Source organism: Bradysia coprophila, unplaced genomic scaffold (genome assembly GCF_014529535.1).
Source record: "Bradysia coprophila strain Holo2 unplaced genomic scaffold, BU_Bcop_v1 contig_219, whole genome shotgun sequence".
Classification (NCBI taxonomy): Eukaryota; Metazoa; Arthropoda; class Insecta; order Diptera; family Sciaridae; genus Bradysia; species Bradysia coprophila.
This window is the reverse complement of record NW_023503481.1, coordinates 76,094-100,670: the sequence shown is the minus strand read 5'-3', so window position 1 is coordinate 100,670 and position 24,577 is coordinate 76,094. Positions and strand designations below refer to the sequence as shown.

At 36.2% G+C, this 24,577-nt stretch overlaps 2 protein-coding genes and 2 long non-coding RNA genes across 4 annotated transcripts; 3 read left to right on the top strand and 1 right to left on the bottom strand.

The window, feature by feature from the left end:
* The first annotated feature begins 776 nt into the window (after positions 1-776).
* On the top strand, positions 777-21,399 carry LOC119075536. The gene is made up of 4 exons (XR_005087414.1): positions 777-789; positions 3,201-3,206; positions 9,562-9,571; positions 21,288-21,399. It is a non-coding gene; the product is annotated as an uncharacterized LOC119075536 (long non-coding RNA).
* Positions 8,121-9,160, top strand: LOC119075537. The gene is made up of 6 exons (XR_005087415.1): positions 8,121-8,171; positions 8,456-8,581; positions 8,659-8,694; positions 8,749-8,838; positions 8,912-8,950; positions 9,012-9,160. It is a non-coding gene; the product is annotated as an uncharacterized LOC119075537 (long non-coding RNA).
* LOC119075532 (glutathione S-transferase 1-like) lies at positions 17,193-18,218 on the top strand. The gene is made up of 2 exons (XM_037182006.1): positions 17,193-17,347; positions 17,677-18,218. The coding sequence occupies exons 1-2, from the start codon at positions 17,204-17,206 to the stop codon at positions 18,202-18,204; spliced, it is 672 nt and encodes a 223-aa protein (XP_037037901.1). The 5' UTR covers positions 17,193-17,203; the 3' UTR covers positions 18,205-18,218.
* LOC119075531 (vitellogenin-1-like) lies at positions 21,156-23,399 on the bottom strand. Its single transcript, XM_037182005.1, has 4 exons — positions 23,301-23,399; positions 21,974-22,915; positions 21,531-21,683; positions 21,156-21,463 (listed from the first exon to the last, which is right to left on the bottom strand). Exons 1-4 carry the CDS (start codon positions 23,332-23,334, stop codon positions 21,300-21,302), a joined length of 1,293 nt encoding a protein of 430 aa, XP_037037900.1. The 5' UTR covers positions 23,335-23,399; the 3' UTR covers positions 21,156-21,299.
* Positions 23,400-24,577: the final 1,178 nt, after the last annotated feature.

Sequence of the window (24,577 nt, the reverse complement as noted above, 5' to 3'; positions counted from 1 at the left end):
TTGTTTCGAACATGAATGGAGTCTGTGAGTCACAGACTGTGAGGTAACTAATTGATTGAGATTTCTAACAAAATAGCCGACAGAAACAAGACAGAAATCTATTAAAAGTGTTGGTTTTCCACTAGCACAAAATCGGCAAAGTAAATTCACAAGTGATGATGGATTGTCCTACACTATCTGATGGTCAATGAAGTATCCTGGGGCCGGCAGTCTCTCCTCGAAAAATCTATCTGTCTTGATAGAAATTGTCTATAAATTTCGCTTAACGTGAATACTGAAAACTAGTGATTAGGGAAATGTTTCATACTTTAAAATTTACTCGAGATAAGACATTAGTCAGCTTTTTTTGTTTTTCATGGCTCTAATGTGTTTTGCAATCTAGACGTTGATGTGTAATTTCCGAAATTTCGGTACTTTACACATTCCGCTTGACACACAATCATTATTTTTGTTGAATAATGTAAGATAAGTTAAGGGTCATCGTAGGTTAAATGAAAGCTCAGCTAAAAAACAAAATTTTTCTCTTACAGTAAAATGTACAGGAAATTCCAAAAAAAAAGAAGAAACACTTTCAGCACGTTTATAATTTCGCTCTAAGACATCCAGTGACATCTAGGTCCCACCTTGAAGATAGATATTGTCCCACTTTCCTTGATCTCAATTTTTTTTATGCGATCCGTTAACAGCTGCTCAGGTTTTAGTGCTAGCAAACAACAGATAAACCTTCTTTTGAAAACCACACTCAGATTTTTCGGGCGACACTACTCGAACTGTAGAAATCGATTCTTCGTTCAATTCTTTTGTGTTTTTGATCGTGCTATAGATCATTGTCAATGTCGTTTGAGCTGTCAAATGAGTTGTCATTTTCACAAAGCTAACATCAAATCGAACAAAACGAGCCATCAGAACAGTCGGAGCGTTTGCTGCGACTGAGCCCCGTACAAACCCGTATATCTATTGCGTACGTGACCCTAATGCGTCTGTCACCCTACTTTGACCGTAAGCCTATGCGCCGGTTAAAGTAGTTAAAGTAAAATTATTATGTAATGTGTACATCTTAGAAATTGCGCATAGCGCAATTACGAAGCCCCGTACGACGTTCCTTTCAAATAAAACAAAACTTTCAAATAGCCCTAAAATTTTAATTTATTGAGTATAAATACACATAGGCCTAGTATCGACCTCAGTCCGAGGATCCAATTTTTTTTTTCAACTACATTCTATTCGGCCTTTGATTACCTTCCAAATGAAACAAAAAATACGAAAAACGTATGAAATTTGCTCGAGTTATATGTAAAATACACATAGGGCCCTAGTAGCGGCCTCAGTCCGAGGACCCAAATTTATTTTTTTTTCAACAACATTCTATTCGGCCTTTGATTACCTTCCAAATGAAACAAAAATTACGAAAAACGGATGAAATTTGCTCGAGTTATATGTAAAATACACATAGGGCCCTAGTAACGGCCTTAGTCCAAGGACCCAAATTTAATTTTTTTTTCAACAACATTCTATTCGGTGTTCGATTATCTTTCAAATGAAACAAAAATTACGAAAAACGGATGAAATTTACTCGAGTTGTATGTAAAATACACATAGGGCCCTAGTAGCGTCCTTAGTCCGAGGACCCAAATTTAATTTTTTTTTCAACAACATTCTATTCGGCCTTTGATTACCTTCCAAATGACACAAAAATTACGAAAAACGAATGAAATTTACTCGAGTTCAATGTAAAATACACATAGGGCCCTAATAGTGGCCTTAGTCCAAGGACCCAAATTTAATTTTTTTTCAACAACTTTCTATTCGGCGTTCGATTACCTTCCAAATGACACAAAAATTACGAAAAACGAATGAAATTTACTCGAGTTCTATGTAAAATACACATAGGGCCCTAGTAGTGGCCTTAGTCCAAGGACCCAAATTTAATTTTTTTTTTCAACAACTTTCTATTCGGCGTTCGATTACCTTCCAAATGACACAAAAATTACGAAAAACGGATGAAATTTGCTCGAGTTATATGTAAAATACACATAGGGCCCTAGTAGCGGCCTTAGTCCAAGGACCCAATTTTTTTTTTTTTTTTCAACAACATTCTATTCGGTGTTCGATTAACTTTCAAATGAAACAAAAATTACGAAAAACATATGAAATTTAGTCGAGTTATATGTAAAATACACATAGGGCCCTAGTAGCTTTTCACTTCTAAGGCCCTAACTCACGGTCCACTCACCCGATTTTAAAAAACTTTTTTTTCCTGGATTGGTATTGACAATACCTATCATTTGCCGTGTCATTTACATTTCCATCGTTTATTTTGCCATAAATATCACCAAAAGACCTTAAATCACTTAGGTGGCCCTAACTCACGAAGGGCCGACCCGAATATGCCCATCTTCGAACTTAGCCTCACTATTTTGACTATCTTTCAGGGAAAAAAAAAATTTGAAATCGGATTTGATTTACTCAAGATATTGACGTGACGGACAGACGGACAGACGGACAGACGGACAGACGGACAGACGGACAGACGGACAGACGGCCCAAATTTTTATTGCGGATTCGTCATCTATGAACATAGGCAAACACTTTGCCCTTACCGTCTGCTTCGAATTCCATCAATTACACACGGCATCGTAATCCTATAAGCCCCTTCGTACTTCGTACGGGGCTAAAAAGTATTGGATGGTGAGACGCCACACAAATTGTCATACATTTCAGGAAGCGGCTCTGTGAACGAAACATCTTTTGAGGTTAGCTTTGTGAAATTGACAACTCCTTTGACACTTTTTGAGAGAAGTTACCGCTACACTGACCTATTAAGTCTTGTCCACAAATTGGTCCACAAAATTGATATCAAGTCAAGGTTGGACGGATGAGAAGTGCAAATGCACTCACATCAAAATGCTGATCAAGCAAAAGTGTGTAAAGTGAGGAATGTCGATCGAACCGAAAGGTTGATCGAAAAAATATATAAAATTCAGAAGTGTTTCAACCAGCGAACGGATAAGTTCGGTTTTGGATAGAAGATTTGTGTAGAAGTTGAGTAAGAATCGGAAGGAAAGTAGAGATGTGCGGGCCGCCCGAAACACACTCTTCGGGTCCGGCAGTGGATTTCTTTTTATGTCCCTAGAGAGGTATTGGACCCGCTCTAGAAGCCAAAACCGCTTTCCTTTCAAAAAAATTCGTCGACCATTCAGAGGCCGGTGGAATGCGACCGAAAATTGAAAAATTGCACTTTGATTATGGAAATTTCTCATTGTCTCTAACAGGTCCAGGGTACAGGGTCGTGTGGGTCATGAAATTTTATCCATAAGTAATAGTTACAAGAAGAAAAATTTCATATGCATCGATTTTTAGATTAAATTACTTTCAGCCGCACCGTGATCTGTTATGGATCAGGAAGTGAAGCGACAACAACACGACAGCAAACGACCATCCAAATTTGAAATTTCCGCAATCAATGGATTTGCCAATCATACATCGCTCAACACACAATTCACCGTGCCGTGAAGTTCTGCGATGAAGGGATTTAATTTTTGTTCTGTACAATGTTTTTTATGCGATGGGACATGATTGTGAACATCCGCAGCGACGAACTCTCAATTGTAATTCATAGAACGTAAAATTACGCCGAATTCTTATAGAAAAATTTCATTTTCTTTATTTTTTTGTAAGAATTTTCTAAGAGGGGAGTAATGAGGAGGCGGTTCATATTTATCCCATACTCACCACACACATCTCACACATTTGTACATTGCATTGTATCCAGTCATTCTTATCTAGACGGTCGAGCGACGCAGGCAAATATTATTATCCAATCAATATAGTTTTAATATAAAGGAAAAACTTGGCGTTTTATCTCGTACCCCGCACTCGGATATAGTCAAATAGTCAAATATACTCGGATATGGTCGAATATACTCGAATCGGATATGGTCGAATATACTTGAATAGTCGAATATTCTATAGAATCTAGTCGTATATACTTGAATAGTCGTTGTACGAATGTACTGAACAAATTCGGGACAAGTCCACTATGTTAACGTAGCAGTAATATTTACAGTAGAGCTGTATCAATGTACAGTTTAGTGAACATTAGTTGTCTGATCGAAAAATTAAAGTTGCCCTGAAAATATTATTCAAAATTCATACATCTTCATTGTTATTCTATTTAGTCGTTCATTTACGTTCAGTTAATTTAAAAAAACGAGCCGTCAGAACAGTCGGAGCGTTTGCTGCGACTGAGCCCCGTACAAACCCGTACATTTATTGCGTACGTGACCCTAGTTCGTCCGTCGCCCTAATCTTACCGTAAGCCTACTGCGCCCGTAAACGTCGGTAAAGTAAAATTCTTATGAAATGTGTACGTCTTAAAAATTGCACATAGCGCAATTACGAAGCCCCGTACGACGTTCCTTTCAAATGTAACACAAATTTCGAATTGACCTAAAATTAAGTAAGTATCATTTTCACCGATTTATATTGATTTTACAAAAATCCAAAATGGCGGCCGACGGCCATTTTGTTAGGAGGTTGAAAGTAGTACGGCTGCTTTACATTCGTTAGTACCTTTCAAACAAAAAAAAATGAAATTCGGTCAAAGTTTACTCGAGACATTAACAAAAAACACCACCTTCACTGTACGGCCGAGTAGCCACATATAAGCTCACTCCAAGAGACCTAGCTCACGCTCCGGTGAATCGAATTTCATAAACTTTTTTCCCTGATTGGTACGGTCAATACCTATCTAATAAAGCAAAATCCATCTAAATACGTTCAAATTTGGCAAACCCACAAGCAAAAACGGCTTGCCGCCCTGTACCTAGTTCACACCAAGGGGTCTAACTCACGAGTCGGTCATCCAATTTCCATAAACTTTTTTTTTGTCGATAGGTATTGTAAATACCTTTCATTTGATGTATCACTTACCAGCCTTTGAATGGCCGCAGATATCTTCGGAAAACGTTAAATCACTTATGGGGCCCCAGCTCGGGAGGGGTCGACCCAAAATCGGCCATCTTCGAACTTAGCCTCACTATTTCGACTATATATCAGGGAAAAAAAAAATTTTGAAATCGGATTTGATTTACTCAAGATATCGACGTGACAGACGGACGGACAGACGGACAGACGGACGGACAACATTTTTATTGCGGATTCGTTATCTATGAACATAGGCAAACACTTTGCCCTTACCGTCTGCTTCGAATTCCATCAATTACACACGGCATCGTAATCCTATAAGCCCCTTCGTACTTCGTACGGGGCTAAAAATCGCTACCCACACGATTTGAAATCACGACCTCCGACACTCCAGTCCACCATCTGACCCATGTCCCAACTCAGTACCTATATTTGGAACACATTATGTGAGATCATATAACATCATACGTTCAGTTAATCATTATTGTGAAATCGAACTTCAAAAGTTCTCGTTTTTTTATACTGTTGTGTGTTTTTCAATCGGACCAGTATTTAACGAGCGGTAAGACTTTGGAAAAACGTTTTGTTGACCATTACAAATATCGTGTTTCCAAAGTCCTATCGCTCGGTAAATATTGGTCCGATTGAAGAACTAATTCCATTGCCGGACTCCTGAGATCGCGCGATACACACCCGCATTTTGTTTGATCGAAGTCCGTAGCGTAAAAAATATCAATTTCTTCCAGGTGACAGTTGTTCCCTTACTATTAACCAATGCAAACTTCTTTGTTGTCTTGCAGCCAGAAAATACGTTATTACTGTCAAACCGGTTAAAACGCAATTACTACTACACATGTGTACCTCAAATCATGCTTTGTTATCCTTTGTTTGCTAACGTTAGTTTTTCCCTTTCATGATTTTGTATGCGAATGAAAACTAAAAGCGAGTAATTTTTCTTAGGAAAGGCGTTTTCTTTATTTTTTTGAGCAAATTGTTTAAAAATGTGTTTAGAATCGATTGGCAACAACAGATTGTGCACATTATTTTATTTTGCTCTTCTGTTAATACCAATTGATTCTAAAGACATTTTAAAAGTTTTGGCACAACAAAATTGAATACATCGTCTTTCCTAGCAAAAAAATATCTTAATTTTACTTTCATTTCCGTACAAAATCATTTAAATGAAAAAACTGACGTTAACAAACATAGGATAACAAAGCTCGATTTGTCAGGGGCTTTTTAATCAAATCATGTTGTACATAAGACCAGCAAGCATCGAGGCTGACTTCTTTCGCTGGCTACATTTATGACAAAATTCGTGGAATAACGTGTGCTCCTTAAGTGCTAACTTTCGAACAGAAGAGAAAGATTGATATTTACTTGACATTCGTAGGTTTACAACGTACCAACATCGTTTACTAAAAATATTTCTTGAACCTTCGTTATGCAATTACGTTATTATTCAAAACTTGAATTTCTGAATTGCGAATAGTTCTTGAATTATCTCGAAAGTTCGAGCGGTGTTTAGTCTCACTTAACATCATGGAAGTATTTACGACTTCTACATTCAAACTGGCATTCATTCAGCTATATTGTACATTGTACATCGGAATGGTACTTTGAATCTGTCACAAATCATGTACAAGTCCATTTGTTAAACGTAGCAGTATTTTTGTTGAGAGGAAGCACCACTTGGCTAAGTTGTAGCCTACATTTCTGCGTGTAGGGTATAGTCGAATATAATCAAATAGTCGAATATACTCGAATATAGTCGAATATACTTCAAAATTTCCTTTTTTTATTTGTCGACAATTTTAGATGGTATTTTTTCCGGAGTTATTTTGTCGGTGTTATTTTGACCGGGGTTATTTTGTCCAGGGGTTTTTCTGTCCGGAGTTATTTTGTCCAAAGTTATTTTGTCCGTGCACCATTTATTTGCTTGCATGCATTTAGATAATTTTATTGCATTGGCGTGAATATATCAACATTAAATGCTATTTTTCGAGGTATTATACCCAACATTATTCCTAGTAGTTAAGCACCTAGGTTAATAATTTTATTATGACCTCTAGGGTAGTAATGAAAATCATCGAATTCTCAGATATAAAAACTCAACCTGACACACACGATATTTGAACCGGGGAATTCTTGCGTACATCCAAACTACGCTACTAACTTCTCCATTCAGTCATAATAATGAACAAACGTGCTGCAAAGCATACCCCAAAAAAACCGCTCTTCAGCTCAACTCTTCCGTTCGGTCTTAAAAAGCGACGAGTCACTTTATTATTAGAAATTGTTTGTAATCTTTACAAAATTTTCACAACAGTCACAAATTTGCTTCCATGCGAATGCTGAGTTCAATCAAAAAAATACCAACTAATGTCCTGTAACCTCCTCAAACTCTTTGTGATGGTTACAAAAAAGTTGCCTACCATATGCTGAAGACATTCGCAGAACGAATATCTCCAAGCACAGACCACTGTTTCGATCCTGGAAGACTTAGTGCAATGCAAATGCTAACGGAGTACAAAAATTGTCAATATTCGCCACGTCCCACCAGGCAGTGGTAAATGTGCATACAATTTTATACGGAATATACATTCTTGTCAACGGAAAGATTTAGAGAATTATTAAAAATATGTTGTCACACATAAAATTGTAACAAAATACAAAAAATGAACACCAGAGAAAAAATGAAATGAAAACTGTTACTTCATGTAACTTCTTCTTTTCTCTGGTGTTCATTTTTTGTATTTTCACAGTTGTATAATCTACTATTATCAGAAACAAATGAAATGAAATGAACCCTACTAGATGTCAGTATGTACCTAACAAACGAAGATATCTCGTATTTTTGGGCAAAAATATGTTGTTAGTCTACGTAAACAAATTTAGTACTGTTACTGTGGAAAACTAAGTATGCAAATTGATTGAAAATTAACATAGAAACCGAATTATTGTGAGAGAAAATTTGTATGAAAAATATAAGATTCATTCGTTGTACTGCCATCAAAAAAAAACAACGTTTCAATAACAAGCACAGTTAGTATTTTATCTTATCACTTCATGTAAAAGTGATTAAAAAAGTGGGAAAACCATAACTTACCCAATTAATAACATACACAAGACGTTTTTCGAGTGGGGATGCAAGTATTTAAGATGAATAGCAACAACAATTTTTTACAGTTTATTTTGGCTCTTCACTGCAAAGATTCGAATTCCTACTAAAGTACATAGAAGCGGTTAGACACTTTTACCTTTCTTACCAGTCTCCTTGACATTAGAATGTTTGTAAATGGGTCATCCTTCGCGTATAAGAACTTTTTTTTGTTCAATCCATAATATTAATAAAACTTAAGATTAATTAATTTTTTGGGCGAAAATCTGACCTTTCCCACCCGCTATTTTCTAGTTTTACCGAATGGTTTCTAAATTACGGATTTTTGGTGTTATACAAAAAAAAATGTTTTACGCGGAAAATGACCCCAATTCATGTGAAAGAAATAAAAAACATTTTTAATTTTAGTGTAAAACGACAACATGAAAAACATTAAATGCGTGCTTTTGTTGTTGGTCGTTGTTGTCCTGAGTGAGGTCAATGCAAAATCTTTTATTGATGTTTTACATAGAGAAAAGCGTGATAATGCGTGTGGTAGGTTAATGAATTCAAATTTAGAATTGCACAAATTTTTCATTTTGATCCTTTTTGTTTTTGTGTTGGGAAAATAGGTGTCGCGGGTGTGATGTGTTCAGATATGCATTGTAGTAAGTACAGCAATTTTTGTTACATTCAAGCGACTGTATTTTATGATTTGTTAGCTCAAGGATTTGGTGCATTGATGTGCTCCTCCCCTTCGGGTTCGGGTTGTGTTGCAAGCGCTAACTTTAGTTATTGTGGAAAACAATGTGGTAATTTCAATCTTCTGTCTTCACTTTTTCTTTCATTCAATCATAAAATAACATTATTTTCTCTCACTTCAAGCTTGCGATAAACATGGATGCTTTTGTGGTGACAAATGCCGTAAGTTACATTAAAATGATAAATAAAAATTACGACAATACCGACATTTTTATTTTAACAGATTGCGGTTCCAGCGGATGTGCCTGCAATAAATGATCATCAACAAATGTCTATTGGTACCACTTCGCAATGAAAATGCAGCATATTTAGCATTTCGATTGGATTTCAGTACCCAAGTTAAATTGTACTCGTAAATTGAATAAATAATTTAACACGAAAGTACCACGTTCTCAGTTCTCTATTTACTCTGACAATTGAGTTCCAAACAATTTTTTTTTAAATTTTTTATCGATGGAGAACCTTATTATAAGACACTTTGTCTCGTATAATATACCAAAAAAAGTTAAAAATTTTTTTATAAATCATTTTGAAAGTCACTGAAAACACGAAAATTCGAATCGAAATACAGAATTTTTTGATGACATACTGTATATTATACGAGACAAAGTGTCTTGTAATAAGGTTCCCCATCGATTAAAAAAAAAATTGTTTGGAACTTAATTGGATTTTTTCCACGTTCTGTAAACTGTAAACTCAACGAATATTCTTACCCGAGGTAATTAGTAAAGAGCATTTCGTCAAAAAAAAAAACGATTTGCCTTCCTATTGAGTTCAACAATAGTATTTTTCGTACCAAGACAGGAAATGACGATTTTTTCAGCACCAGTCCTAAGTTTTCCTTACGAGCAAAGCAACGTTTTGTGCATCGGACAATATTGAAATAGACAAAACACATCAATTTACTTGAAAACATACACACTTCACATTCACCATATTAAATTTAATCAATCGTATAGTCATAGAAAAATTCATGTAATTCTTTTCCCGCACTATAAATCGTAAAGAAATGAAGTTTTTTCCCGCACGATATATAGTTCGGGAAAAACTGACATTTCTTAATGAAAAATCATGGCAAAATAGGTCGTATTTCAGTTGTCGGATGCACAAAAAAACTTTTATGGGATAATTGTAAGCATTAATTAGTAGTCAAAAAAACACTAATTAGAATTTTTTAAGGCCGCGGATCAGCAAGCTTTTTTTGACAAACAAAATTGTGTACGCCAATATAAAATCAGTGGTACAATGTAAACAATTCATTTCTTCGGCAACTTACCACTATTTTCAACGGTGATTCTATATAAAATATAAAACCCACTGAAACGAGCCATCAGAACAGTCGGAGCGTTTGCTGCGACTGAGCCCCGTACAAACCCGTATATCTATTGCGTACGTGACCCTAGTGCGTCTGTCACCCTACTTTGACCGTAAGCCTATTGCGCCGGTTAATGTAGTTAAAGTATAGTATTTTATTGCTATGTGAGACAAAATCGAGAATTACTTCGTATGTACATATTGTATATAACAAGTGAGCGAAGCGAACGCGTGTGTATACAATATGTACATAAGAAGTGATTCGAGATTTTTCTCACATAGCAATACGATATTTTATCTTCCATGTGTGACTATTTCATACATTCAGCGTTTCTGTATATAAAGTCGAAGACATACAAACACCACTGAAAGGTTTGGCTTATGTGTATACAAAAGCATCATGTGTGACAATTAAACAAAATCATGGCAACAAATCGAAACATCATCGTGAATCTCGGTGGCCGAATCGGCTAGAGCGCGTCAGTTTTATGCATATGATCGTGAGTTCTATCCTCATAACAAACATTTTTTTCCATTTTTTTTTCATTTTCTATCACAAAAAATAGTAAATAAACTGATCTCCAGTATAGTAGCTAGATTTTTAATCGAAGAAATATCTGCTGGGCACCGAGGCCTTAGCCTTTTTGTCATATTGATTACACCATATTTGCAATGACACATTTCTCGGCAGATATTTGTCCAATCGAATAACTAATTGCGTTACCGAAATCCTGAGATAAAACACTACACAACGTAATTTTGAATAACAAGAATCCATTTAGTCAAAATTTGATTATTTTTCGTTCTAAATAAATTATGCGAGTCACACATACACTCGCGACATTTTGTCGTGCATGTACTTAGGTACTTTTTAAAATGTTCAGACTACCTGCGACAGCGTCACTAACACATATATGGTCATTGCTTATGTTCTACATACATGCGGGGTTTCATGACAACAAAATCAAATGTAATCATGAGTCTCAATGGCCGAATCGGCTAGAGCGTTAACTTTTTATGCATAAGATCGTGAGTTCTCTTCCCGCAACAAACATTTTTTGTTTTTTTTTTTTTGTTTTTGTTTTATCAAAATAAATTGCAAAGAAAGTATTCTGATCTCTTTATCGTAAGTAAACTTCCAATCGAACGAATATCTGCTGCGCACTGAGACCTTACGCTTTTTTACATATTGATACACCACGTATGCAATGGCATATTTCTCAGCAGATATTTGTCCAATTGAAAAACTAATTACGAAAGACATCCTTCGGTAAAACACAAAACAATGAAGTTTTGAATGAAGAGAATCCGTTTAGTCAAAATTTGATTTTTTTTTCGTTCTAAACGAAAAAAAAACACATGGCGTCGACACACACACACACACACACACGAAATTTTGTAGTACATGTTGCTTATGTACTTTATAAATTGAGTCCCACGCTGCAACATTAGAGTATGCATATCTGGTATATTAGAAGACTCGGTGGTGTAATGGTTAGCGTAGTTTGTTGATATGCAGGAGGTTCGGAGTTCGAATCTCCGTCGGGTCATTGGTTTTTTTCTTCAAAATAAAAAACGGAAATAAAATTTACCCTAGAAGAGTAATAAAATTATATCCCTAGACAACCAGAATAACGTATGGCTTAGAGTTTATATACAGAAACGAGTAATGTATGAAATAGTCACACATGGAAGATAAAAATTATTATGGAATGTGTACATCTTAGAAATTGCGCATAGCGCAATTACGAAGCCCCGTACGACGTTCCTTTCAAATGAAACAAAAATTTCAAATAGCCCTAAAATTTTAATTTATTGAGTATAAATACACATAGGGCCCTAGTACCGGCCTTAGTCCGAGGACCCAAATTTTTTTTTTTTCAACTACATTCTATTCGGCCTTCGATTACCTTCTAAATTAAACAAAAATTACGACAAACGGATGAAATTTACGCGAGTTGTATGTAAAATACACATAGGGCCCTAGTACCAGCCTTAGTCCGAGGACCCAAATTTATTTTTTTTTCAACTACATTCTATTCGGCCTTTGATTACCCTCCAAATGAAACAAAAAATACGGAAAACGGATGAAATTTGCTCGAGTTCTATGTAAAATACACATAGGGCCCTAGTAGCGGCCTTAGTCCGAGGACCCAAATTTATTTTTTTTCAACAACATTCTATTCGGCCTTTGATTACCTTCCAAATGAAACAAAAATTACGAAAAACGGATGAAATTTGCTCGAGTTATATGTAAAATACGCATAGGGCCCTAGTAGCGGCCTTAGTCCGAGGACCCAAATTTAATTTTTTTTTCAACAACATTCTATTCGGCCTTTGATTACCTTCCAAATGACACAAAAATTACGAAAAACGAATGAAATTTACTCGAGTTCAATGTAAAATACACATAGGGCCCTAGTAGTGGCCTTAGTCCAAGGACCCAAATTTAATTTTTTTTTCAACAACATTCTATTCGGCTTTTGATTACCTTCTAAATGACACAAAAATTACGAAAAACGAATGAAATTTACTTGAGTTCAATGTAAAATACACATAGGGCCCTAGTAGCGGCCTTAGTCCGAGGACCCAAATTTATTTTTTTTTTCAACAACATTCTATTCGGCTTTTGATTACCTTCCAAATGACACAAAAATTACGAAAAACGAATGAAATTTACTCGAGTTCAATGTAAAATACACATAGGGCCCTAGTAGCGGCCTTAGTCCGAGGACCCAAATTTATTTTTTTTTTCAACAACATTCTATTCGGCTTTTGATTACCTTCCAAATGACACAAAAATTACGAAAAACGAATGAAATTTACTCGAGTTCAATGTAAAATACACATAGGGCCCTAGTAGCGGCCTTAGTCCGAGGACCCAAATTTAACTTTTTTTTCAACAACATTCTATTCGGCCTTTGATTACCTTCCAAATGACACAAAAATTACGAAAAACGAATGAAATTTACTCGAGTTCAATGTAAAATACACATAGGGCCCTAGTAGCGGCCTTAGTCCGAGGACCCAAATTTATTTTTTTTTTCAACAACATTCTATTCGGCTTTTGATTACCTTCCAAATGACACAAAAATTACGAAAAACGAATGAAATTTACTTGAGTTCTATGTAAAATACACATAGGGCCCTAGTAGCTTTTCACTTCTAAGGCCCTAACTCACGGTCCACTCACCCGATTTTAAAAAACTTTTTTTTCCTGGATCCATCGTTTATTTTGCCATAAATATCACCAAAAGACCTTAAATCACTTAGGTGGCCCTAACTCACGAAGGGCCGACCCGAATATGCCCATCTTCGAACTTAGCCTCACTATTTTGACTATCTTTCAGGGAAAAAAAAATTTTTGAAATCGGATTTGATTTACTCAAGATATCGACGTGACGGACAGACGGACAGACGGACAGACGGCCCAAATTTTTATTGCGGATTCGTCATCTATGAACATAGGCAAACACTTTGTCCTTACCGTCTGCTTCGAATTCCATCAATTACACACGGCATCGTAATCCTATAAGCCCCTTCGTACTTCGTACGGGGCTAAAAACGCGACATATATGTTTGTCTAATCACTACCGAAAATTGAACCAAATACGATTTCTTCTTCTTTTTCTACACGTCGCTTTTTTATTCGTATGCATAACGATTAGTAGAGGTCCTCAGCAAAAAAATAGTTCACTTCACAGTAGAATGCTGCGCATTGGACCAGTGATTAATATGGGTCTCCTGAGTCCAAAAAGATTACCACCCCACAAAAAACCCCACCCCACCACTCACCACCCCTCACCAAACATTTTAGTGTAATATTAATCACTGGTCCAAAGCGCAGCATTCTACTATGAAGTGAACTATTTTGATGACTATTGTTCTACAAGGACCTCTACTAGATTGTACGAATGTATTAACGACGTATAGAAACATCACGTCGTTACTACATTCGTCAAAATACTAGAAAAAGAAAAAAAATCTTATTTGGTTCATCTCACGTGCGAGATATATTTTTCCGCACAGCCGGCAGAACTAATCTCACTATGGCTTTGGGACCAAAAAAGTCGGTTTTCAGAGGTGCGCATGGGAGCTTCGAACTTCAAATTTATTTTTTTTTGGTATTTCCGTGTTCAGTGGACCATTCTGCATCGAACCTACCCGCAGGCCTTAAAAAACAAAATACTTTCGTCAAAACGCTACACCCTATTGTCTACGTTTTAAAGTGAACTAAAAATTTTAAATTTGTGCCACTTAGAGGCTCTCATTAAATTTATACTTGTGGTGCTTCAAAAAATGTTGTTTTTTTTGTGGCAGATCATATTAAAGAGGCTAAATTTCCGTTAAAAAAATCTGTTCTAGTGCTTGGTTCTATGGGTAAACGTAAACAACTTGAATTTAGTTAGATTAAAGTTTTGTTTTCGATTACCTTTTTTTTGATCTGGAGCCCTCGAGTCGGGGGGATTTGTGGGATTTATAAAAACCGGGGGGATTGAAAGGGGACTGCGGGGGATTTTTCCACGAGCTTATATGTTACTGGTTGAGTTTCAATACTGGAATTTCGTACCGAAGTCAGCTAGTACTCGTAACTTTAACGAATTTTTTGATCATTGATTCGTCGCTGCACTCTAAATGATCAATGATCGACATGAACTCTACATTATAAAATTGAAAAATTTCTTGTTGACTTTTTTTTAGCTCTACTACACCTGTAGCGCGTTTAGGAAAGTAACGGATCTGATTTCAAAACTTAAAAATAGAAAAACGTTGCTACATTGATCAACAGATGTGGATTGTAACTGGAGTGACAGCATTTCTTTTTAAACTTTGGCTCACGACCAGAGACTATTTTTGAGAAATTTTTTGAGAAATTTTGAGAATTTTAAGAAATTTTTGAGAAATTTGAGAAATTTGGAAAATTTAAGAAATCCTTGAGAAATTTGAGAAATTTGAGAAATTGATTACTGTTTGTAGTTTGTATTCTTTTAATGGCGTAAAATAAGGAAGCCACAGATTATCACTGAATTTAATACTAACATTGACCGTAAGGTATAGGTCTTACAAAAGAAAATGTAACGCAATCACTTTGATTGAGAATGTATGGAAATGTGATCAAAAACGTTAAATGCGTGTTTGTAATATTTCCTGGGAGTTGCGGGAGATGGCGAATGTGTTTCACGAAAACACGGAAAAAACGATCCTGAGATTTACTTAAAAATATTCCGCCCAAGAAAATCAAAAAGTTTTCCTTGCCTTGAGTACTCGGTTAACAAATGCGTTAAATTCATAACGATCTGTTGCCACATTCTTTCGTATAAGATGTCATTTTTCTTCCAGTTTTTGTGGATCGGATGGAAATTTCATCGCTGGTTCTGATTTATTTCCATGCACATTAAAATCAGCATCTTTCATTCAATATATTTACTAAAATTTTACTTAAAAATTGGACAAAATAGACTGCGCTTTTAAATGTAAAATTATGTGGTCAAATGTGAAACACGCATATTTGACGCATTTGTTAACCGAGTACTCAAGGCAAGGAAAACTTATTGCTTTTCTTCGACGGAATATTTTTGAGTAAACCTCAGGATCGTTTTTTCCGTGTTTTCGTGAAACACATTCGCCATCTCCCGCAACTCCCCAATAATTTGAGTAAATCGCAACCAATTTCCAAAAATATTTTTCAGCACAGAATTAAATTCCTCAGTATTATATTCAAAAAGATTTCCATCAAGGACCTAATGTAAGAGTTAAAGTCTCTGTATTGTTCATTTGTATTTGTATTTATGGCTTCATGCATTGTAGCATCAGACGGCCAACTGTACTTCTTCCCGTGGGGGGCAAACATTTTCGCCACATAAATTCTTGGGTGTGTTATAAGGGTTTTACGGACGCGAAATGTTTGAAATTTGATTGTGAAACGTATTTACAAAAGAATACAGAACTTTCACTGTTTTTTGATTTTTTGACGTTCCAATTTTCAACGAATATCAGAAGAATAAAATGCATGAAAGTATTTACTTTACCAAAAATGTCTGATTTTCCGTCAAGGGTATAGCAAGGTTGGCGTTCATCTTTCAAAATGAGAGTATGAGCGCGATCGCCACTCGAACTCTTCAGGAGCGGTGCCAGCCTTGGGTATTGGCTCTCAACGAACTAGTTCGTCAGAAATGTAACCGTTGTTAAAGTTATTCGCTAATGAAAATGTAGCGGCCGCGGTATCCTAACAGCGGTAGCTAATGTTTCGCTAAATTAAGATTCGATGACAACTGCTTTGCATGTTTGTAAACTTTTGGATCAGAAAATACAGAGTAATCAAGTAACCCTTGAAAGGTCCGTACATGTTGAAGGTTTAAATGATCTTTTTCTTTAGTCTGCCAAATGACGATTTGTTCAATTCTTGTAGATCAGAGAAAAGTTCTATTTTTCATTAGCAAAATGATTCGCGATCGGCGAAAACTGTTTCTTTAATTACATTCTAGTGAGCGCTAACGCTAGTAGCGACAGATTTTCAAGTTTAGTGGCGCAAATGCAACCTTGGTGGTTACATTATGGATTAACCATAGCACGCTAAATGTTTATAACGGGACAGACAATCTCAGAGATTGAATCTTTTCGCATTCCAATTTTCCGTTTTGCTTTCTCTAATAAATGATGATGATTTTCAATTTAAGAGATTCTATGCATAATTAATTCGCATATCTTACAATCTTACTCTTAATATTCTACATGTTTCGCTCTATAGCGTAGAACCTTGATTGGTTAGAATATTCCGCGTTTTTTGGGTTGGATTGAGTTTTTAATTCTCTTCAAGATTATTAAGATATTTGAGAAAATTTTGAGAAATTTTTGAGAAATTTGAGAAATTTAAGAAATCTTTGAGAAATTTGAGAAATTTGAAAAATTTAAGAAATTTTTGAGAAATTTGAGAATTGTGAGAAATTTTTGAGAAATAAATTTCTCAAAATAGTCTCTGCTCACGACCAGTGCACAAGAAGGATGGAATGAAAGTGCGTGTGATTTTTTTTAGTTATTCGAACGATTTCATTGAATAAACACCGGTCTCCGTTCTGTTACACAGTTTTTATTTTCGTTAGAATGTCCAAAATTACTTTGTACTATACGATAACAAGTCCTCCATCGCGTGGTGTTATACTCGCTAGCAAAGCTTTGGGCGTTGATTTGCAATTGAAAAATGTGGATATGAGCAAAGGTGAACATTTAACACCGGAATTTCTACAGGTAAAACTCATTCAGAAATTCACGCCGTAAGTGTGCCTAAAATTTGAATTAACGATTCAATGAAAAAGTGAACCGAAAAATACATTTCAACGCTTCCTTGTATGAAAATGAAGCTACGTTAGAAAGACTTCCATTTTGAATTTTGACCGCACTTACGGCGTGAATTGATTTTCCAACGCAGCGTCATTTTCATACAAGAAAGCGTTGAAATGTATTTTTCGGTTCACTTTTTCATCGAATCGTTCACTCAAAGTTCAAATTTTAGGCACACTTACGGCGTGAATTGTCAATTTCCGGACACGTTCCTCCATTTCGTTCATAAATTTCAGCTCAATCCTCAACACACTGTTCCAGTGATTAATGACAATGGCGTCATCGTTTTTGAAAGTCACGCTATCGTCGCTTACTTGTGGGAAAAGTATGCCAATGAGAGTAGTCTGTACTCGTTCGACAATTTCCAACGAGCTCGAATCAACGCTCTTTTACATTTTGACACCGGATATCTATTCCGTCATTTCGATCATTTGTACTACGAAATTTACGATTACGGTGCGACGGATGTGCCACAAAAAACGGTAAAGAACTTGAAAAAATGTTGGGCCATCATGGAAAACTTTTTGGCTAATGGAAATTTCTTGTGCGGGAATGAGATGTGCATTGCCGATATCAGTTGCATTGCAACGTTAACTTCAGTGGACAGTTTTTCGCCGATAGACAGCGCCACATATCCGAAACTCGTTGAATGGGTCAAAACTATGAAGGCATTGCCGTTCTACGAGCATAATAAGAATGGTGCGGAATTGGTACAGAAGATAATGTGGGAAAAGATGGAAGCGAACAAAACAGCAGCAAAGTGAAAATGAATTCCGTTCGATTTTTCCTTTAAAAATTAGTTGACTTGCGTGTATGTCTAAACATATTAGAGGCCAATATAGGGCTAAAATGAAATTGCAATCCGTAGATGAAGAAGCAGTGCCGCTTTTTGCCTTTCGGGCGCCACTGGCACTTCGAAAAATGCGCCATAGTTTTACTCGTTTTTCTTCAGTTCACTTTTGTTTACAAAGAAATGGAAAAAAAAGTTTTTATGCAACACGATGTTTCTCATCGCGTGCGAGAAAACTTTTCTCGCACTGAAACGAGAAACATCGCATGCATAAAACGTTGTATGTAACTGGATGTATATATGTGTGAGTGTTTTCTCGCACTTTGATGTTCTTGTCTTACTCGCGTGTCTCGTAAGACAAACGAACATCGCGTGCGAGAAAACACTCACACATATACATCACGTTACATAAATAACTATTCTTGCAACTAGAAGAATATACAGCACAAACGTAATTAGATCCGCAAAATAATTATATGATAGATGATCGGTATTCTTTTCGAAGAAGTAGCAACGTTGTTCAATGTCAAAATATATTGGCTCGCATGGAAACTGGTAACTGTTCGGATTGATGTAGTCGACTCCGAATAAGTCAAAAGTTTACAAATTAAAATTATCATCGAAATTATATTAAATATGTACTTCTGTGAAGATTGCGAGCGGAGTGAGCGCAAAATTTACAAGTCAACGAAAAGTGGGTAAAAACAAACGTATTTTGCGGTTCGTAGATTGTGAACGAGAAGTTTTCTGCATATTTCTTTCGAAACCGGAGATACAATTATGAAAAATTACGAATTATCACATTTTTGTTTTATGTGGGATCTGATATTACTAGTCCCACAGATTCTGACAGCTGTTATATTGAATGCAATTTTTGAATTTTTTCCCAGTCGAAATTTTTGTCGCACATGTCAGTTTACTGGGATAAAACCAAAAAAACCATTCAATATCAAGACTGTCAAATTTGTGGCACTAGCAATTATGTAGAATCTGTTGAAAACGAAAATGTGATAATTCGTAAATTTTCTTAAGAGGCATCGGTACTTCTTCATACCACAAAACCCGAAAAAACGACTCGAAAACTGTCGATGTATCTCTTAGGAAATCATATAAAATGATTCGAATATGCCTCAGAAAGGTATTTTAGACTTTCGCCGTTGGAATTGCGGTCTTACATTTTCTAGAAATTAATAAAAAAAATTTAATAAAATAATGAAATTAAAGTACCTCTGTTTTGAGCTAAAATTTTCACAAAACTGCTCACTTTCCTGACAACACCAAAAATGGTTTCTCTTTGATTATTGGACAGATGCGGCGACAATGGAGTAAATAAAATTCGTATTTTAGTTTGCAATATTTCGGGTCATATTTCGACTCATCTTCAGGCTATAATTCAGAAATATTTTTACAAATTTAGCAAACATGAAAAAACATTCGGTTCTACTTCTCGACGGAATTGTTTACCTTTGTTATCGGCAATAAATAATGAAATTTTAAATGACCAGCAGGGTGGCTTTGCCAAGGAACTATCAAGGAACTAATTTTTTAATTTTTGAAGACGTTTAATTAGAAATCCAGCAAATAGAATGTTTTTGCTCAGTTTTTCTAAATTTTAGGAATTTTGGGAATTTTTTAGGAGTTTTTGGAATTTTAGGATTTTTTTAGGAATTTAAAGAATTTTAGGAATTTTTAGGAATCAAATTCTCAAAAATAGGCCCTGATTCCAATGCAAATTCACTATCAAAATTCGACATCCAACACACAACAGTTCAGTGAGTGGACATATTTCGATCGAAGGAAAAGTGTATTCTATAGGCAGATGTCATACCTTTCTAACGATACCACACTCAATGTCTTTCATGTGACAAGTCGGTCACTTCATCGAACAATATTTTCATGACTGGACTATGTGTCTACAGGACCGTTTTAACGTTGTTAATATACAACGGACCAAACTTTCAGCAACACGCAGCATTCAGAAACTCAAAACGTGGGGAGACAGCCTCACGAAGACAGAAAACGAAAAACTATAAGACAGAATCGAAGTCAAAGTTCATTAGGAAATTGAGTAACAAGTTGATGTGCGTAGCATCAAAGAAATGCTGTTTCGGCCTCAGATTGCAGTAGTGGCCCTAGGTCAGCGAGGTCTGACCATCATCAGTTGCTCTACTGCATCTTTTGCAAGACAGCTAACATGAACGCAATTTGAACTAGTGAAGCGTCATGAAGATAGCGTTTGACTGGATAGTCACAAACATAATTCTGATTGATGGGAATGAAACACAAATGAGAACAAGACAGACGACAACTGGACACTAGAGAAGACATCAACCCATTAACACGCCCTGTACGCCGTGAAGTACGTCAGACGACTTCAAATCACAAGGGGGACAACACTTAGACAATACTTGCACGCTATACTCGTTTCTCTCACCTTGGAAATTTGTATTTATCTACTGTAAGTTGAAAAAATTCATAATTTTCAGCATGAATCTAGTTAGCAAAGACAGTCAATTTACACACTAAAATTTCCGTGCGCCTTATGCATATAACCAATATAGCAACTTATGCGCACGCAATTGACAGAATCCTACTACGATCATGTGTAGCAGGATTTTGTGATGATGAGTTTTGCTTGAAAATTATGAATATTTCAACTAACAGTAGATAAAATCTTGTTGCTAACACGTTAGTAAATGGGGTTTTGCGCACACGATGTGTTGCCGAACTCGCTCCGCTCGTATCACATATAGTGCGCAAAACAAGCCCATTTACTAACTAGTTAGCAAAATAGCTATTTCGACTCGTAAATCTTTATTGACCGCAATTTGCTTTGACTAAGATCAATGGCGATATATCATGAAGTCAGTGGTAGAGGAGTTGGTGACGCATTTATATCACCATGAAAACCAACGCAACTTTCTCACTTTCAAATGTTTTTATTTTTTATATTTTCGCAATACAGTAGCCGTGTACAAAGTTAAAAATGGTCGACTTTTCTTGATGAATCGATTTTGGATTTTTTTTCTGAAACCTTGGGTGTAACCGTGTACACAGACATCTGCTACTTTATTTACGTGGACAGCATCTATTACGATAAAATCCGTAAAAGCAGCCGTTATCAAAAGCACATTCTCCACTGACGATTGGATAAGAATCCCCAAATTGTTTTTCACACCAAGTTATTGGGGGTACAAAGCCCGAGAAGCAAGCAGTCTGAACGCATCCGGGATCTACATTTGACATTCGATTACATTAGAAATTTGACAAACGTTGCAGAAAGTGACTGATAAAACTTACACGTCTTTTTGCACAAATATGCCGTGCGAAAGATACCACAACTTTTCTTAGAGCCATAATGCCACTCGAATTCAGGGCCTAAGTCATTTTGGCAAGCCGCTGAGGCAGTCGACGACCAATAGCAGTTGGTCCACTTAAATTCGATGTCATTGTCTGAAATTTCAAGGCAAAAAAATCGCATCAAAAGAAAGGGTGAATTTTGCTGGCAACACTGAGGTAAATTTACTTTCCACCCAAATGACAAAGTGTACCTGACTGGCAATTGTGACGTAAGTTTACTTAAATTTAACTCAGAGTTTCCAGCCCGGTCGCTTTTAAATGACAAAGGTCATTTACTTCATTTGAAAGAGGCTTGGCGTTGGCTGGCAACACTGAAGTAAATTTGCCTAAATTTAATTGAGTCAGTGTTGCCAGCCTGGTCCCTTTCAAATGACTAGTCTTACCTGCTTGTAACTGTGTGACAGACACATCCGACATAGCCACCATATCCGACAAATCCTCATCAAATGATAAATTATCCGATAAAAGTAAACTGCCAACATCCTTCAGGCCGTCAGGAGCATGTTGAATTGGTAGATTGTCAGCATTTTCTTCAACTGATTCCACGTATTCCAATGTTACATTGACATTCTTATAAAAAGATTTTTTCTGATCGACGCTTATGGTTTGGCTGGTCGTTGACGATTCAATTGTGAAGCTGTTCAATGAACCAGAAAGAATTACCGTTCCTACTTCCTCATCCACGTAAGCTTGGTGCGTTTTCTCGGTGGTAGGAGCCTGGTAGCCAGTATTTTTATCACAGAAATTACTATTGTCTCTGCGTTTGGTGATCAGGATTAGTTCACCTTCATCCCGCATTACGGGCAATGGAACATTCGAATCATCGGTTAATGTTGAAACATCATAGAGAGTTTCACAGTTTCCGGTGGCAGTTGATTCCATTACCTTATACATGGCATGATTATCCTCTTCCTGAATGCGATTTTGGACGTTCGTATTCACTTGGAACGCGCTAAGCATGACTTTAAGTACATCGCTTTCATACTCTGCCATTGAAGCATCAACGAATAATCTTCGAATTACACCGTTTTCCAACTGAATTCGGAATGGTTTGTTCATGTCCGATCTGTCATCATACTTCAGATCGTTTTCAATCGAAGCCGTATCCGCTATTTCGTCGTATTCGCGATCATCAATTTCGGCATACTCGGTTTGACTTAATTGTCCAATTAGAAGGTCGTTCGATTGTGGATGAATGGACAGGTGGGTGCGATAAGCCACACCAGACCATTTCGAATCGGGCGATGTGATGAACGTTCTTGCACTCAATTTGTACTTGTATTTATGACGTCTCCAAGAACCACCAAATCCAGATACAAGGCCAACTGTTACAAAGAATTTATTTTCAATTTCGATTGCCCCATTTCTAGGATTTTTTTGCCCGAAAACACAAGAGCAATTTTGCATTGATGGGATCGACAATTATGCTGCGTTTTCCATTGTTTAGCCTGTGGTGAATGTTGGATTATTAAGTGCCCATTCCACTTAAAAAAAGTACGCCGTGAGAGAGCCGTTAGAGCGCCGTGAGAGAGCAAACTGTCAAAAACAAAGAAAAATTGAAAAAATTCAATTTTGTCTCTCACACGGAGTACTTTTTTTGGTAAGAAGAAACTAAGCATTATCCATCATTTGAACACAAAAAATTCTCGCGTGTTTTCGGCTTAAGAAACAAAGAGCTTTTTATCGCACAAAACTCCTCGCAAAACTCACCCAACACTAATACCAATAGTAGAGTCCCCTTCATGTTCGTTCTTACATAAAACTATCACTGGTGATAGCACTACGGATGGTGTGCATATTTATAGACAGAAATGTTATTGCTGATCGATGAAAATTTAATCTGAATTTAGTATACCTACTGAAATGAAAACCGGAAAATCGTCTGCTCTAAAGCCGAAAACACTAGAGATTTTTTCGTTGATGGGATTCACAATTATGCTGAGTTTTCCAGTGTAATCCTGTATTGACCATAGGCTAAACAATGGAAAACTCATCAGCATAATTGTCGATCTCAGGAACGCAAAATTTCTCGTGTGTTTTGGGCCTAACAATCCTATCTACAGACAATGCAAATGGTACAACCCTTATACTTTTTATATTTCGACATTCACCACAGGATCACCAATTGCTCGTGGGTTTTCGGCTTTTCGTTCGGGTATGTCACTAAAAACTCTACACTAGACATCGTGTGTTTATTTCAAATGGGATGACGAATTTAACACGCCATTATCATCGTTATTTAAATCTTGACCTACATAAATTTGCTTATCACAAATAAGTGCAAGAATTAAAAAAAAATCAATTTTTTAGAGTCATTTAATTTCTGCTTTTGCATAACCGACTTATTTACTAAACTGGGCTAGCATTCATTCCATTTCCATTTTTTTCTTTACATTTTTTTACGACATTTCTCGTCTTTACTCGACACAGCCGGGCCTATTATTTGGGAATTAATTCCCAAAATTCCCAAATATTCACAGATATTCCCAAATATTCACAAATGTTCCCAAATATTCCCAAATATTTCCAAATATTCCCAAATATTCCCAAATATTCACAAATATTCACAAATATTCCCAAATATTCACAAATATTCACAAAAATTTAAGACCAGGTAGACGTAGACTTAAATAAAATTTAAACGATTCAGTGGATATCATGCTTATAAAATTTGTGATACATAATAAAGTGTTTTAAGCCAGCGGCGTTGGAGGTACCCCAAAAAATGTATGTGTTACGGCACAGCCCTGCTACTAGCATGAACACTGAATTGACAAGTGTCAAATTTGGAGGCTTTAGTGATACGAGCTACCGCTTAGGATTATGTTTTAACTCATACAACAAAAACAAGTCATCTATCTGTATAACAGAAACGCAGTGCCTACTGTGATTTCATCGGCCTCATGGTTTGGAAATCAATATTGTTAATATTTGTGAATATTTGGGGATATTTGTGAATATTGGTGAATTTTGGGAATATTTGGGAA